A 15,370-nucleotide genomic window follows, 5' to 3' on the forward strand; every position below is an offset into this window, starting at 1 on the left:
AAAACAATTACGGTCTCCGTGTTTGTCAAATTGCCATATACTCATTCAAACTCTTTTCTGTTGTCAGTGTTCTTGCACCTGATCTACCACACCGTACCATAATTGCTACCTCGGATAGCTACCATCTGCTGTGTTTGAAGATGGAAGGTTTCATAAAGCTTAATGATTCAATTTGAGGCAGTAAGGTCATGAGGTAACATTGTAGCCTATGTTACCCCAAGTCAAAATCTGAGAGCTCCCAGGAACCTTTGCCACTGACTCCCATAAATCCTCACAGCACTGAGGACTGTGCAGAATTCCACACACTAGAAGGCCAGGTCTTGGTGATGATGGGTTCAAACCATTCTTTCATGGCAGCCTTCACTTCCTGTGGTGGAAACAGTTAGGACCCTCCCATAATATGAGATCTATCTCACCCAGGAGGCAAAATGGGATCAAAACTAAAATAAAAACGAACATACCCCTTTTAATGCTGCCTTCAAAACACCATTTTCAGACATATCTGCTAAAAATCAAACTCCTCCAAAGTCCATCATGTGTAACCTACTCTACAATCGTTTTATTAGTGTTTCACAACTTAATTAAGGTTTGTTTAACATTTTCAACCGAAGAAAAGCTGCAACAAGAACCCCAGTGTTCATAATTATGGTTTTCCTGATCAAGCGTCAGAATGGCAGTCCCATTTTATTATGAGTGATGTTAGTTTATACAAAAGGGCAGTTTTCAATTAATGTTCACGAGAGCACAGTCACTGATACTGAGAATCACGTTATTCAAACAAATCAGCATTTTGTTTCCTTGTAAATGTTCAGAGCAGATCTCACAAGCGAACCCTTATATAAAAAATGAAACTTAAAATAAATATTAATGTTGCATACCGTTAAATGCCGCTCTAGCATACAGTTAATGTTGTACTGTACAAAACACACAAGAAATAAAGAAATGAGCTGGCAAAACTGTCTCGTGCCCATACTTCTGTCTCGCGCACTCGCAATGACCATGCATGTGCGGTAAGCGACGTGAGCTGTCATTGTCTTCCGATGCTCAGAGTTCAAGCGCAGGGAGGGAGCCGTGAGCAAAACACATAAACATTGCTATACGATTAAACCAACGTGAAGCCAGCCAAAACACAGGATTTAGCGTTAATTATTCGCGATGCAATCGTAGGTGTGCGTCTGAAACACTCGACCGTTTAAAACACGCGCCTCAGCTAAACCCTTTACTACAAATACGGCATGGTTAGAGATTTACATAACCCAGTTTAATTGTATCGTACTGTAAACCACATAATAACAGTCATTAAAAAGCCATGAAAACGAAGAGCCATAATAAAGTTACACGCGTCAGAGAAAAAACTGAGTTGACGAATGGCATTTCATGTATTTTATTGAATACTGGCAAACTGTCTATTTCGATCACTGTATCATATTTTAAGTAAATCTGTTGATGTCTGACTCTGTCACATATATTTTTAACTAAAGAGTCCGTAACTCATTGGTTCAATGTCTTCAGAAAACCCCCAGAACATGTAGGCAATAACAACCTATTCGTATTTTTAAAAAGGGGTCTCATGAATGGCACCGAAAATGCGTAAATAGGGTAGATTAAACACCCACGAGTAAAATGAACTATTCTGAAAATTCGATTTAGAGTAGTCTACGCCTATAATAACCTGGTGCAATTTTACTGCTATTCTATGGCCATTGGCTATCATTTGTCAAAGACAAACCGCTCAAAGAAAAAATATATTTAGAAATACAAAATGTTATCACTCTATGATCAGTTAGCTTACCCAACAGTTCTTTTGGCAATTCTGCTGTTTCCTCGCTCATGTTTATAGAGTTCAGGTGAGTAGCCTATGTCCAAAAGAAATGTCACACACAAAAGTACAATCCGAAAAGTAAAAGAAAATCCTGGTTCTTTAATTTCAGGTGCAGTTCCCAGTGCTTGGTTACATATTTCTTTTTCTCGGGAGTGTCGGTTCCACGTATCCACAGTTATCTCGGTGCATCTCCCACTACTTTCAGTTCCTTGATGATGAACGGAATTGTCGAAATCATAGATTGAGCAATAACCACAGGAAGAGGGGGATCCACTTATTAAAAGGCAAGGCAAAAAATACTTGGTTCAAATCGCGAGATTCATTCTCCGGAAGAATCACACACCCTGAGTCAACAGCACTCGAGCTGGCGATAAAGAGCTGCCCCTCCTCATGCCGAGGGGCTTTCGGCGGAAGCCGGCGTCGGAACAGGGAAAAGGGGACATCTAGTGGCGATACACAATGTCGCATGTATCGCAAAATATTAGAATTATTGTTAGAATTGCCCGAGTGGTTTAATTTAACCTCATTAATGTCAAAGTGTAATTGTATATTGCGGTGTCCTTATAAAAATCCTAAAACACAATATTCTTTCCCTAAGATGTGTAAGAGCTCTTTGCACCACAATAATGCATGTTCTGTTAAGTGATTGTTTTCCACACATCCTCTTTAGCATGTCCAGGCACTGGTCTCATTGGGCCACCTTGGTTCATGTCTGCCCAGTGCATTCTGGGTGAGGTCACAGAGAGTCAGCTGTTGTCCGGAGAGGGATGGGTGAGTCTGGGTCCATCTTTGTTCGTTACATGTCCCCAGGAGGTAAATTTTCACAGTTCTTGCTTGTACCTGCAACTGATCCATCTACATAGGTCTTGCTATACAAATCCAGTCTCTTTGTTCATAGTTCAAACTTTGTCCTAGGCATTTACCTATTTATGATATACAGGTGAAAAGCAGTCTCTCTTTCTCTCTCTCACCCCCCCCCCCCCCCCCCCCCTTCTCTCTTGTCAAATATTTCAGTGGCCTCATTTCCTTTAATACAGTCATTCTAGTGGTATATTTGATTCAGTCATTCAAACTGTAAAGCATTTTCATTGAATAAACAAAGATTATGGTTTATAGTTACCACTCTGTATTATCTGACTGAGTCAATATTCCTGTGGAGAAATTACATTCATTCAAGTCATTCACTTTTAAAATCTGAAACCTGTGCATTTAACTTCATTAATATTGCATAGCCAATATGTATCACTAAAGTGCAAGCTTATTATTATGCGCAGGTCTAATCACACTTAATGCTGTTCCTTTGTGAGTGGATCTCCAAAATCATTATAAGACAAAATATGTTTTTTAGTAAAAGTTGGAGAACTGACCATTAAAAGAGCTTTTTAAACTTTAGACATGTTAAAGATATAGGAGTGAAGACCAACTACCTTAGAGAGAGTGTTCATTTCTCTTCTTAAATTTAATCTTCAAACCAGGCTCAGCTCTGAAGCCACTTATTAAAAACCAAATGAGAAATGACATCATCATGGATGACAGATTCAGACCATAATTAGTGCTGTGAGGCCTTTTGATCCATCTCCATCTGCATTTAATTGCTAAGTGAAGGCAGCTGGACAGAATGGAGACGTGGAGACTGCAGGCCAGTCAAGTTCTTCCACACCGATCTCAACAAAACCATTTCTATATGGACCTCCCTGTGTGCACGGGGGCATTGTCATTCCAAAACAGGAAAGGGCCTTCCCCAAACTGTTGCCACAAAGTTGGAAGCATAGAATGGTCTAGAAAGTCATTGCATTAAGATTTGCCTTCAGTGGAACTAAGCAGCCTAGCCCAAACCATCAGCCCCAAATCAGCCCCATAGCAAGGGGTGTCCAGATACTTTTGGACTGGACCAGGGGGGTATTTCACGAAGCAGGACTACTGAGTTAGCTGGGTAACTGCACCGAGTAAAACCCAGAACCCTGCCAAATCTGGAACATGAAGTAAAAAGAGCTGTTCCGGGTTTCACTCAGCTGCTTTGTGAAATACCCTCTGGACCCCTATGGAGTAAACAAAGTACTCAAGAAATCAGTACAACCTGAGCCTGACACAGTCCATTTTATATATTTAAAAAATGTTTTATTTGGGTGCATTAGACACAAATCATTCTAATTATAATGAGTGATTTTTATGTGCATTGTAACAATGTGACAAATTGGCAATTGATTAGTTTCTTTCAGATGATAAGCAATGTAGAACAAGATTAAAAGTGCAATTGAATCGCTCCACTGTTACTTGAAACAATTTAGGAGACGGTGGGTAGTGCAAGAGTAGTATGTGCACATACTCACAGAGGCACAATAATGTCATGTACTATATTTCAAATTGTATCATAAGAATTCATTGTGTATTTGTGTCAACACGCATGTGAAAAACACACACAAAGACACACACGCAGAGGGTGAAAATGTCGGAGATACACCCTTAGCATGCGCACAGTTGACAATGATTCATAGATGCACCTTATAGTTCAGCATTCAGCTAAAGGCACCTTTTATTACTTTTTTGTACACAAATTATTGTTTTAAAACAGCCACTGTAATCTACTGTAAGCAATGGTGGGCGCAGCAGAGCTTCATAAGGAATGGATCAGGATGCATACGTACATGAGCTCACAAGATCATTATATTTCACTGACAATCACAAAAAGAAATATCAGCAATATGGTTGATGGGATATATATATATATATATATATATATATATATATATATATATATATATATATATATATGGTGTAACACAAATAACCATATAGTTATTTTCGTGTGTCTTGAAAACTTCAGTGCAGTTTATCATTAATTTGATTTTACAATATATTGGTGAGATCTGACAATTAGACACAATAGGTAACTTCAATCTTTTTAAATAAACATACACATAAAGTGTCATTTTGCTTAACTACACATTAACCAAGATAAAGCCAAAGGGCAAGAGAAAGCATTGTATTTTATCATTCATCACTTCAGAAGGATATCTATAAAACAAGTAAAAATCCAGATGATTGTGATAACATGAAAAACAGACCGAAATGAATTTACAACTTCACATTGAACATGACTGGTAAATTAAATGTCATTTGTGGGCTCTTCTACTTTAATCCAAAAATGGAATAAAATTAATTACAATCTTCTGTACATTCATATAAAATAGCATTCATTTTATTGTTTTCCCCCTCAATAAAAAAACACATTTTTAAACATCCACACAGAACAGAAGGTGAAACATTTAATCCCAATCCATCTAGCTTGTAAAAAAGCAAGAACACACAGTAACTATTCATTCAATGGAAACTTTGTATTTTCCCGTTAACTCATATACAAGTTTAAAGTTGCAGCACTGTTGTCATTGGCGCCAAGTCTAGTCGTTGTAAGATTTGGATTTAACAGGTTCTATTTGTATCTAACACTTATCCAGAATAATGTTGAGGAATATGTTCTTGTAGAGCTTGCGTATGGAGGAGGTGTTGAACAGCGTGTTGAGCCTCCTCATGCTCCTCAGGAGATGGGACGGGGCTCCCCGCGTGCGGAGCTCACGCAGGCTGAGCGCCAGGGCCTTGGCCAGATCCTGCTCCTCGTTCTGGGTCTTCCAGAGGTACAGCACCTTCAGGAGGTACTGCTGGGGCTGGCATGACTCCATCGCCGCCCGGACGTCCTCCTCCCTCACCTTCGCCCCCGGCAGGCTGTCGGTCATCATCTGGAGGTCACTCAGAGTCGTCTTCCTGAAGGCGGAGCTCCTGGACACCACCTTCTCACAGTGCTTCACGCCTAGTGGGCCGAGTCACAAAGAGGTCAGGGGCAAAATGGAACCTTTATAGTGGGACGTCTAGTTCACCATTCTGGGCCTGTTGTGGGCCCTAGGAAACCTCAAAGGGCTGGGCCAGTGCGGCCTGGAGATAAGACACAGAGAGCAGGTAGGGGGTCCTCCTTTCAACTAGATAAAATGTGCAACTTTCTTTTAGTTTGGAGTTAGTTGGAAGTTGGCATCTGAGTCTTGCATCTAAGCCAGGCATTCTACATTTCATCCCTGGTCTTTTTTTTTTTTTTTTGGAATATTCTACTATCTTGTCATATTCTTGGGACTAACTTGATAAACAAGCTAGGTTTAATATCTTCTTTCATTGATTTCTTTTGTGACTGTATCTTGTCTATGTCTGTAACACTCATTGTTTAAATTAGTCTGACTTTCATCTACTTGTATCTTAATAAATAGTCTCATTTTAATGTGGTTGAGTTGTGCATTTTAATAAAGGTAGATCCAAGAGGTTGCACTGCCTAGCAACATATTTTGTGATTTGATTTATTATTGACATATTTGATCATTATCAACAATTTTTTTTATTTATTTATAAAAAAATTATTTATTTAAATGTTGTATAAGTGAGGTGTTCTAACTGTTGATGCGCTTGTGTTTAGTATTCAGAGTACCGAACATTAAACAAGGGTGTAAGCTGTTAAAACTACTGTATTTACAAAAAAAAAACATATTTTGCTTAGTTCTCAATTCAATATATAGGGCCCATTAACTGGAGTGGGAATTATCCTTTCTGTATATACAGGACACCTAGAGTACGCGTTTATAGTATCATCTCTATATTTTGCTTATAAAAAAAAACAAGCAGTAACAAACTTTGCCAGCAGGTGGCACCTGACCTTTGGTGATTCCAAACAGCCTTCTGTGGTGCTTGTTCCTCTCTCTCCACAGTATGAGCAGCTGTAGGACCTGCTGCTTGGGGCTGCACGTCTTGTTCACCTGCTCTACACTCGTGCTGTCCAGCTTCCTGCCGGGTAAGCTGGCTGCCACGGTGTGCAGGGGCAGCGCAGACAGGAAGTGAAGCGAAGACAGGAACTGGAGGATGACTTCCTCGCACAGCATAACATCTATGATGAGGATGGAGGACATTAGGTGTCTACACAGGGACCAGCTGAGCGAACACTTACAGCTACAGAAGATGCAATGCAATGCAAGGTGCTCTAGTGAACCAACCAGCAAACATACAGTGCCCAATAGCTGACTACATGCAACAGTAGCAGGCCCCTAAGTGCCAATTTGCAAAATGCTGGCAGGTTAAGTTGAGGTACTGAGGCCTGTGTACAGTTCACCAACTTTCCCCATAAATCAGAATCACAATTAATTGCAAGTGTTCACTTTTTTTTCCACAAACAAAATTTGGCAAATAATCCAAATGAAATACCATTTTAATGTATTTGTAAACCAAAATTAAAGATAGCGTGAGCCTGAGTTTAATCTCCTAAAACCCAGCAATCCATTTTTGTCCCCAGTAGGGGACATAAGCCTTTGGTTTTAATCTCAACAATAACAATATATTCTGCTATGCTGAAACCTACACAACAATGGACATTCAATAAAAATAAAAGAAATCACATTTCTGAAAATGGTTCAGCCGCAACATGTTTTTGTCATGCAAGACGCCTGTTTTAAGTATTAAATGATTGTTTTGTTTTTTGTTTTATCAGGAGGAGTTACCTGTGTGGCACTGCAGGTCCTGCTGAAAGCACTCCGGGGCGATGGGGCGGTCGTCGTGTTCGCACACACTGTTTTTCTCTGCCGTGCCGGGACTCAGGGTCCTCAGCCCCAGCCTGCTGCAGTTCCGGTGCGGCTCACAGGGCTCTGTCGCCGAAAAGCGCCCGGAGAAGAAGCCCCTCGCGCACCTTTCGCACTCCGTGTCATCCTCGGGCGTGCCTGCGTCGAAAGAGCAATAAGGTCAATAACAACAAATAACAATACAAACAACATTAATAATATCAATAGCAATAAACTGGACGAAAACAAAAGCATGAAAAGCACAGTCATGTTTAGGTAACTGCTATACAGAATTTCCCCAGAGTTTATAATATGAATTCAGGTGGGGGGGGGGGTCTTTCTGGTAAGTGTAATTTCTATGGGATTTAAAACATTCAACATTATTAGAATTATTCTTACTTTTTTTTTTTACCTACATGCATACTTCATATTACATTATACATTTCATACATTAATTGCAGGCTCACCCCAATCAGAAAACCTTGCATTAGAAAAATAAGGGTTGGGTTGTAATAGTTGCCACAAACAAAAGTGTTCATTGTACAAAAGTGAAATCAAAAACGACCAGCTCAGAATATTAACCAGTCTGAACCTAGCAGCTATGTCAGAAAAATGAAGGATCAATGCACAATCAACCTCAGTAACATTATATGATGAAGTATTGTGAAGTAATTACAATGATTTAGTTAATCACCGATCCTGTAACAAGTGTTCCAAGCAACTCTTCAAAACCACCCAGAGGACCTTTTTTGTTAGTTTATCCCTTTAGGCTTTCTTAATTTTACTATGCAAAAAAGATAACATGGCTTCCCAGCAGTAGAAATAAAACAGAAAAAACAATGTGGGAAATGAAATATGTTCATGTGGGTTCACTTGCGTTGCAGTTTATCCTGATCGTCCAAGGATGATCGTGTGGTATTCTGGCGAGTAATAAATCTTTGATTGAGACGGCAGTGTTTGAGGACAACAATTACTTTCATAATTTAACTGTAATTTACATTTTTAAAAGCAGCCAAACAAAATTAGTTCCTTTCAGAAAAATCTACCTCTTATTACATTTTGGTAAATGTACACCAGATGTTCAATTAAATAACAGATTCAATATTTGAAATATGGAGAGAAAGCCACAGGAAACCTTGAACTGCATACAGCTCACAATAGCCTAGTATTTCCAATTTAAATGTCCTGGACTGGAAAACATCTCATTTGATAAACTCAAGAATGAATCATGCTTGTAAGGAAAAGTATGTCACTGCATTATGTGGATAAGGCTGTGGAGAGACACACCCATATCACAGAATTTTGAACGAGACCATCTTCAAAGCTTGACGACTTTGTCTTTCACAGGGCCTGTGCAATATCACTGCCAAGAAAGTGTTTTTGGCCATTTGATACAGTACAAACAGAGCATATTATACCCTGTTACAGAGGCTTATAGAGACCTACATTTTGTCCTTGTGTTATCATACTACTACAGCATCATAACAATGCTACTTGAGCAATGCTCATAAACTACAATGGTGGAACCCTCAGCTATAAACTGTATTAAAAAACAGGGGTGTCCATTGGCACTACATGGGTTTTGGCCCCCATTCAAACTCAGGTCTTAGAGCAGACTCCCATCCAAAAAGGAATGATTTGGTATGTTCTATATTACTTTCAAAATAAAAAAATAAAAAAAATCTATTCTCTACACTGGCATTATCCCTTTGTGACATTATCGTTTGAAGTGAGGCTCAAAACAAGTTATTTGCTGTGGGCTTAACTACTACGTATGTATGACATGTTAGATATTAAACAAATTGTCGTTAAGGTGAGAACCAGCATATTAAATGATTTTAGCTGAAGTTCCCTTCATCGCTTCATTGTACCTATTGACTAAATGGCCACCTGGAAATAAACATCAGTCAACAGCTGATCTCTATGGTATCTCTAAAAACTTCAGACTGTGAACTTCCAGGACCACCAGGAGCGGACACCGATACCCAAAAGCCTCTCATAGTAGATTTATAAGCACATACCCAGGGTGGTTGCCCCAGAGCCAGGCGGGCAGAGGGTGTGCTTCACGCAGAACTCCACCTCCAGGTGGTACCCCGGGGCACACTCGCACAGCCGGTCGTGCGTCCGGGTGCACTCTCTCTGGACCAGCTGCTGCTCCTTGCAGACGGCCGTGCAGCGCTGGCAGGCTTTGCCCCAGTGCCAATGCTCAGAGAAGTGCCCCTCGGGGCACGGGCCGCAGGCGGTGGACGTGTCCCTGCCGCAGTGCTGCAGCACGGCCGTGCCAGGCGGGCACTGCTCACACTGGTACACCTTAGAGGTCACCGGGTCACGGTGCTCGTAGGTGGGCGGGGACACCTCCCGGGATGCTCCACAGAAGGAGAAGACTAGCAGCTGTAGAGGGAACACAATGACATCACACTGAAGAATTTGCATTTTACTTTTAGCCATTTATTCTACGCCCACTCACACAAATGATTTCCTTTGAGGAGAAGTCCATCACAGCTCTCTGTCCAAGAAAACCGCAAGCGCACAAGACAATCCCAGATATGCAACGGATTCACCTGGCCTTCACGCAAACTGGTGTGGCCTGTGCTAAAGCTGAATTCACGTCAAGCACAGCAGTTAGGCAACCCCACTAGCAGACAGCTATGCTATTTTTTATTTACAGACTCACATTAAACCAATTAGTGCCCTGTCATCTTTGCCCAACATTGGCATAGTAAACGCTGTCATATGGTAATCACAGACTGTCATTTGGTAATCATATAGGCTAATCGTTTGTTCGTGAGTTTCCAAGAGCAAGGTCGAGTTTGTGGAATACTAAAAGTTTGGGGCCAAATTTGGCGATAAAAGAATAATGACTCTCAAAAGAATACAAGAATAAAATAAATTATCGTAGCTACTGCTTTAAGTTATAGTCTATCAGCTCGTTGTTATTGGCTTGCTTTCAGACCTTTTTTTAGGCTTATCACCCATTGTTGTCTACATTTTGAAATCCCCAATCTAACTGTAGGGAAATCCCATCGTGGCAATGTCGTCAATCTATTTTCTAAGTCCGAAATTTGCCGAGGTTTTTTACTCCGCTGGCTGCGCTACTGACGCAGCAGGAGCGGCAACATTCAGATAAAAAAAACCGTTCTGATTAACACTACCAAAATAGTCCGAAGGAAATTACAAAGGCGACTAATTAAAGCACTCCCAAGCGACAAACAGGCAGGTGCCGATCAGGGAAGTGCTATGTCCAGTTGTTCGAGACTCTTGGCACAACGATGGATCAGACCCAAACCTTAGACCGGCGGATTGGGCTATTATTGCGACCATTGATCAATATACGTCTTAATATGTTCTTCTGTATACATACGTCATTGTGACTGATGATTGTAAACATGCCACCGTACGTTTCTGTCCATGGTTAAGGTCTTGGTCTCATCAAAGGAAACATTATGAAAATATGTCACGAAATGCGCATTTTTTCCCATTTAAAGTCATTGAGTGTCAGCTGAAAAGCATGCTCATATGTGTAATTGACTCCACAGGATACTTCCAACTGGCCATAGCCTACATGTCGCCTACAGCGTCACTGTTCAGCACGTGGTGAGAGCGTAGTACTCAATGGGAGCCCACGGAACTTCCCTATTTGTGTCATTTTCCACACTGGGACTGAATTCTCTTTGTTCCAAAATTAAACGTCTATTTTGGAATGCATGTGTGCCAAAAAATATTTTCTGTCTTTTGAAAATAAAATATAGGTTACGCATGTCACGACTTTCAGGACGTTATTGGAATACATATATAGCCTAATTATTTGTTAAATTACTTTATTTCAAACCATTAAATAATAAAAGCAGAACATCTTGATTTTTAGTTTATGGCAGCCTATAGCTCCATCCTGCCATAATGAGATGCTTCCTCGAGGGATGTAGGCTACAACCGAATAATTGCATATGATAATTGAAAATGAATTATTTATTCGCAAGATGAGCTGCCCAATAACATAACAGTCTACGTCCGCTTAGTATCTTTGCTCGATGAAGCATCCTCTTAATACAAATAATGAATAGTGCTGATGCCTGATACAGTCAACTACATAAATGCCCGATATCAAGTTTCACGGCCCATAAATTTGTCGTAACTCACCAGGTAAAATTTCATGATTGACCGTGGCCTCAAGATCTCAGTATCCAGTCCTTCCATCAAGTCCGTGTGAGCACGTTCTTTTCCATGCTGAACTTACAGTTAAGGAAAAGGGAAGAGACCGTGCCCAGCCCAATAATGGTATTTCCAGCTGTAGCATATTTTCCCCCTCCTAACAGTTTCTTGCATAAAGGTGTTACCCTTTGATAACACTGTCTGATGACCCAGTTTATATTCACTTTAATCAAGCTTTTATTGCTTAGTCATGAGGATGTGCATGTATTCCACAGGGAAAAATTATTAAAAAAGAAAAAAGAAAAAAAACCTTTTAAATATATATTATTTTACAGTATGATTTGTTTTAATTTGCATACGAGAAAGTATTCTACGGTTGAGGTTATTACCCACTCGCTGGGCCGTTAATCAAAATGAGAGCTGCCTGCGCTGTAGTATTTTTTGTTCGTGTCAGGCCGACGGCAGTCAAAAATGAAAACAACAAAAAGCACGTGTTGTGACTGATATTAATCGAAGGTATCCTATGGAACGGACAAAAGACGTGATCGTGTTTTTATCTATAAAACTTGCTTCGTTTTAAAAATAAGAATAATAAAGAACTGAGAACGTGCTAAATTCAATCAAGTGAGTTGCATTATTGTTTATTAATATATGATTTTCAGCCAGGTGGCAAGGTTGAGCTGACGTAGTCTTGTGAACTGTTATGGTATTAGGCCAACATTTATTTAAGAAAATATGAAGTATGTTAATAAACCTGTACCTTCAGGGAATCGGGATTTTCTAAATGGAGAGACATGAAGCATTTTTTTTAAGGATGCCGTTAAATTATACAAAATAATAACTTAGCAGGTTGCATCAACTAAGTGGCTCACCATTTTCGCTTGGCCAGCTGTACCAGCCAAACCAAACAGAACACACATCATTTAATATAGAAGGAATGTCCATGAACCTTACAGAATGCCTGGTAATAAAATTACATGATCACTTGTGACAGATTTCAGAAAGATAGATTGGAAACTCACATTATTAAATAAGCAGATAACCTGCTGTTTATTATAATTGCAAGTCATACCTGATAGGGGACTCAAGCCGTGAACACATCAGAAAAAAAAGATAAACTCCTTATCACATATATCAATTCCTAATAGCAATTCCATATACATTTGTACCCAAAGGTTATTTCACATCTATAGAAATCGAATATACATTTTTGTTTTGAAGGTGGATAAAAGCAGAAGAAACAGGATTTGATGTCAGCCTACGAGTTTAAAATGAACTGCAGGATTTGGAGCAAACATGCCTAAAATGTATTGTTTTTTTATTTTATTATATTCAAATTGATTAAAAGCATGGAACAGTATCTCTTCATACACCAAACACACAGAGACACATGCATGCACACAGGCAGACATTCACGCACCTGCTAATTTGCATAAAGCACAAGATTTATTACACATTTTCATCGACTTGAGTCATTGTTTCTGGTAAAACTGTCAGACCACAGTGTATTTACATAACAGATGTATTCAGAAATTAATGGATGTCTACTCAAGGTTGGCTATGAACAACAATGATGATTTTGGCAGTCTGTTTACAGCATAATCACATTTAACACATGGTCGAATGTGATCTGCCGTTTGTTTTCTGTAAAACTGCCATCCAATTAAAGATACCATGCCTTTATAAGCATATCTTTTATTAAACACTTATAATAAAGATGATGTGTTTCACACTGTTGAGTTTTGCATTAGGTTGCAGATATACCACAACAACATTCTATCAAGAAATCAGACAATTTACTCCAAAATGTATTCAGCTATTCATGCTATTTAGCTACATTATACTGGTTATTCTCATAGGACATTACCAGAACTGCAGCCAGTTCAACACGGTGACACATGAACAAAATGGTTGTGTGTTGGCCTTTACTTGACTAATTGTGGCCTCCAATATTTTAAAATAAAAGACATTTTTATGAACCATTACCGCATTGATAACTTTCACTAATATCCTTATCAACAGTCCCAGGAGCAGAAATGAATTAATCACAGACATCAGATAATGGAGCATTTCATAAAGGGTTACTAGGCCTCAGCTGTAATTTGGAAACTCTTACAGATGCCTTGTATGCTTAACGTTGTTGCACCATGGAGGTTTGAGCCTCCATTGGCTGTTTTAAACGAACAGGCCGATTTGTTGGAAACCCTGACTTCAAATTCTCTATGCTGGAAGCTTAAAAGCTTCTGCAGTGCTGTAATGCAAACATTACGAAAGCAGAAAATGGCCATAAATAATGGGCTGCTGTAGAAAAGCAGCAGTAAATGTGGTTTTAATTAACATAAGAAACTCAGCCAAGGAAGCTTAATGCATCATATGACACTGGGAAGTAATAAATAACAAATGCAGACATATATTCAGACAGTCAAAGTGTTTCTGTTTTTCCAGGAAGTATGAAATCATGAATGCAAGTCACACATTCAATGATGTAGCTTGTTCTTTGAAAGCGAGTAACAAGGAAGGTAAATTTAAATTATTTCAATGGACACTTCACAGTTAAGGGGGTGGGAGGGTTCATCTTAGCCACCACCAGTGTGGAACATTAAGGAGTACAGTATGCATTCACTAACGGAAAACATTTACTTAGCTCTAGATGCCTGTTTTCAAACATTGTACATTCAAGTCATATTTCCCAGTCATCTTTGATCAGTGGTCTCTCTGATGATACTTCTCTTCCGTACTCTGATTTGGTGGTGCATATGGATATTTCCCATAAAACATGTACAGGAATTACCAAAGACCTTACAAATGAATTGTGAAACTATAGTGCAAGAGAAGAGATTAACCGACCACCACAAAGACATTTCTTTAATATTGTGTCACTGCATGAAGAACATTTTGCCCCTGGATCGAATCAATGTGTCTATTGCTTTGACTTTCAAATAAAATGGAACTACTTAATAGTAAAGTCTTGGGATTGTGAAGAAAAAAGTAACACTTGCGCTTACTACCGAGTCGAAATGAAGGCTATATATTTATTGAGTGCAAGGATATTCTGTGCTGGCAGAGTTCATTAATTAGCCTACAAAATCTATTGAGACAGACTGGTTTTTATAGAGATGCGAGCAGATATTTAATACAAAATCCGTTCTCAGGCATTTTGCTTATCATACTGTAACGGAGCGAACCCCCCGTTCCTGCTAGGACACTATTTTTTACAACGTTCGTCTTAACTGTAGTCCACCTGCTTATGGTAGCTATCGTTTGGCGCGAGTAGGCCGACGCCGCATAAATGTAGTGCGCACCATTTATGTTTGCCGGTTTGTCAACTCAAACATATTCACTACTGTACATCTGCTCACCACCATAATATACTGCGAATCACTTAAAAATACACATCTAGTTTCAAACATAAAATTTATTTATTTTAACATACCATGTTCAATTACGCAATGTTAAGAGTTGCTACCAACTGCGGTTTATTCCGTTTGTTCCATTTTCAAACTGGATTGACGTAATCCGAACGTCACGATTCTGTGCAATTTTATTGGACGCGCTGGACCAGAATAATTGGCTATTTTAGACGGGGGGAGACCATAAACTGCATTAGTAATATTTTATCATACCCAATTAGATATGCGATTATTAGATATAAAGTAGCAACGGATAATATATTTGTAATGATTTATATGTATAAAAATATATACTGTAATTTATTCTGAGATAATTAAATATCGTATGGAAATGGTATAGTCCGTATATAGATAATGTGTAGTGTATATAAGCAGGTCATTTTACTCTCAGTGGGGCCTGGCAGTAG

At 39.3% G+C, this 15,370-nt stretch overlaps 2 protein-coding genes across 4 annotated transcripts in view; both read right to left on the reverse strand.

Annotated features, from left to right (window-relative positions):
• The window catches only part of LOC135261494 (F-actin-uncapping protein LRRC16A-like), a 64,840-nt gene extending 62,651 nt beyond the window's left edge, over positions 1 to 2,189 (reverse strand). The window contains exon 1 of one of the 2 annotated variants that reach the window (XM_064347835.1): positions 1,793 to 2,189. In XM_064347835.1, the coding sequence (XP_064203905.1) occupies positions 1,793 to 1,832 (40 nt within the window). In that variant the 5' untranslated portion in view covers positions 1,833 to 2,189. The remainder of the gene's footprint in view (positions 1 to 1,792) is intronic. The other variant, XM_064347834.1, reaches the window with a different exon arrangement.
• A 1,769-nt stretch (positions 2,190 to 3,958) lies between these two features.
• Positions 3,959 to 15,070, reverse strand: LOC135261496 (tumor necrosis factor receptor superfamily member 11B-like). Of its 2 annotated transcripts, none has more exons than XM_064347840.1 (5): positions 14,987 to 15,070; positions 9,426 to 9,795; positions 7,348 to 7,563; positions 6,513 to 6,740; positions 3,959 to 5,627 (listed from the first exon to the last, which is right to left on the reverse strand). In XM_064347840.1, the coding sequence occupies exons 1-5, from the start codon at positions 14,987 to 14,989 to the stop codon at positions 5,263 to 5,265; spliced, it is 1,182 nt and encodes a 393-aa protein (XP_064203910.1). In that variant the 5' UTR covers positions 14,990 to 15,070; the 3' UTR covers positions 3,959 to 5,262. The 2 variants fall into 2 exon arrangements, with proteins under 2 accessions (XP_064203910.1, XP_064203909.1); XM_064347839.1 differs by lacking the exon at positions 14,987 to 15,070 and adding an exon at positions 11,542 to 11,750.
• Between the last annotated feature and the right edge of the window lie 300 nt (positions 15,071 to 15,370).

The sequence above is a fragment of the Anguilla rostrata genome, chromosome 8 (genome assembly GCF_018555375.3).
Source record: "Anguilla rostrata isolate EN2019 chromosome 8, ASM1855537v3, whole genome shotgun sequence".
NCBI lineage: Eukaryota > Metazoa > Chordata > Actinopteri > Anguilliformes > Anguillidae > Anguilla > Anguilla rostrata.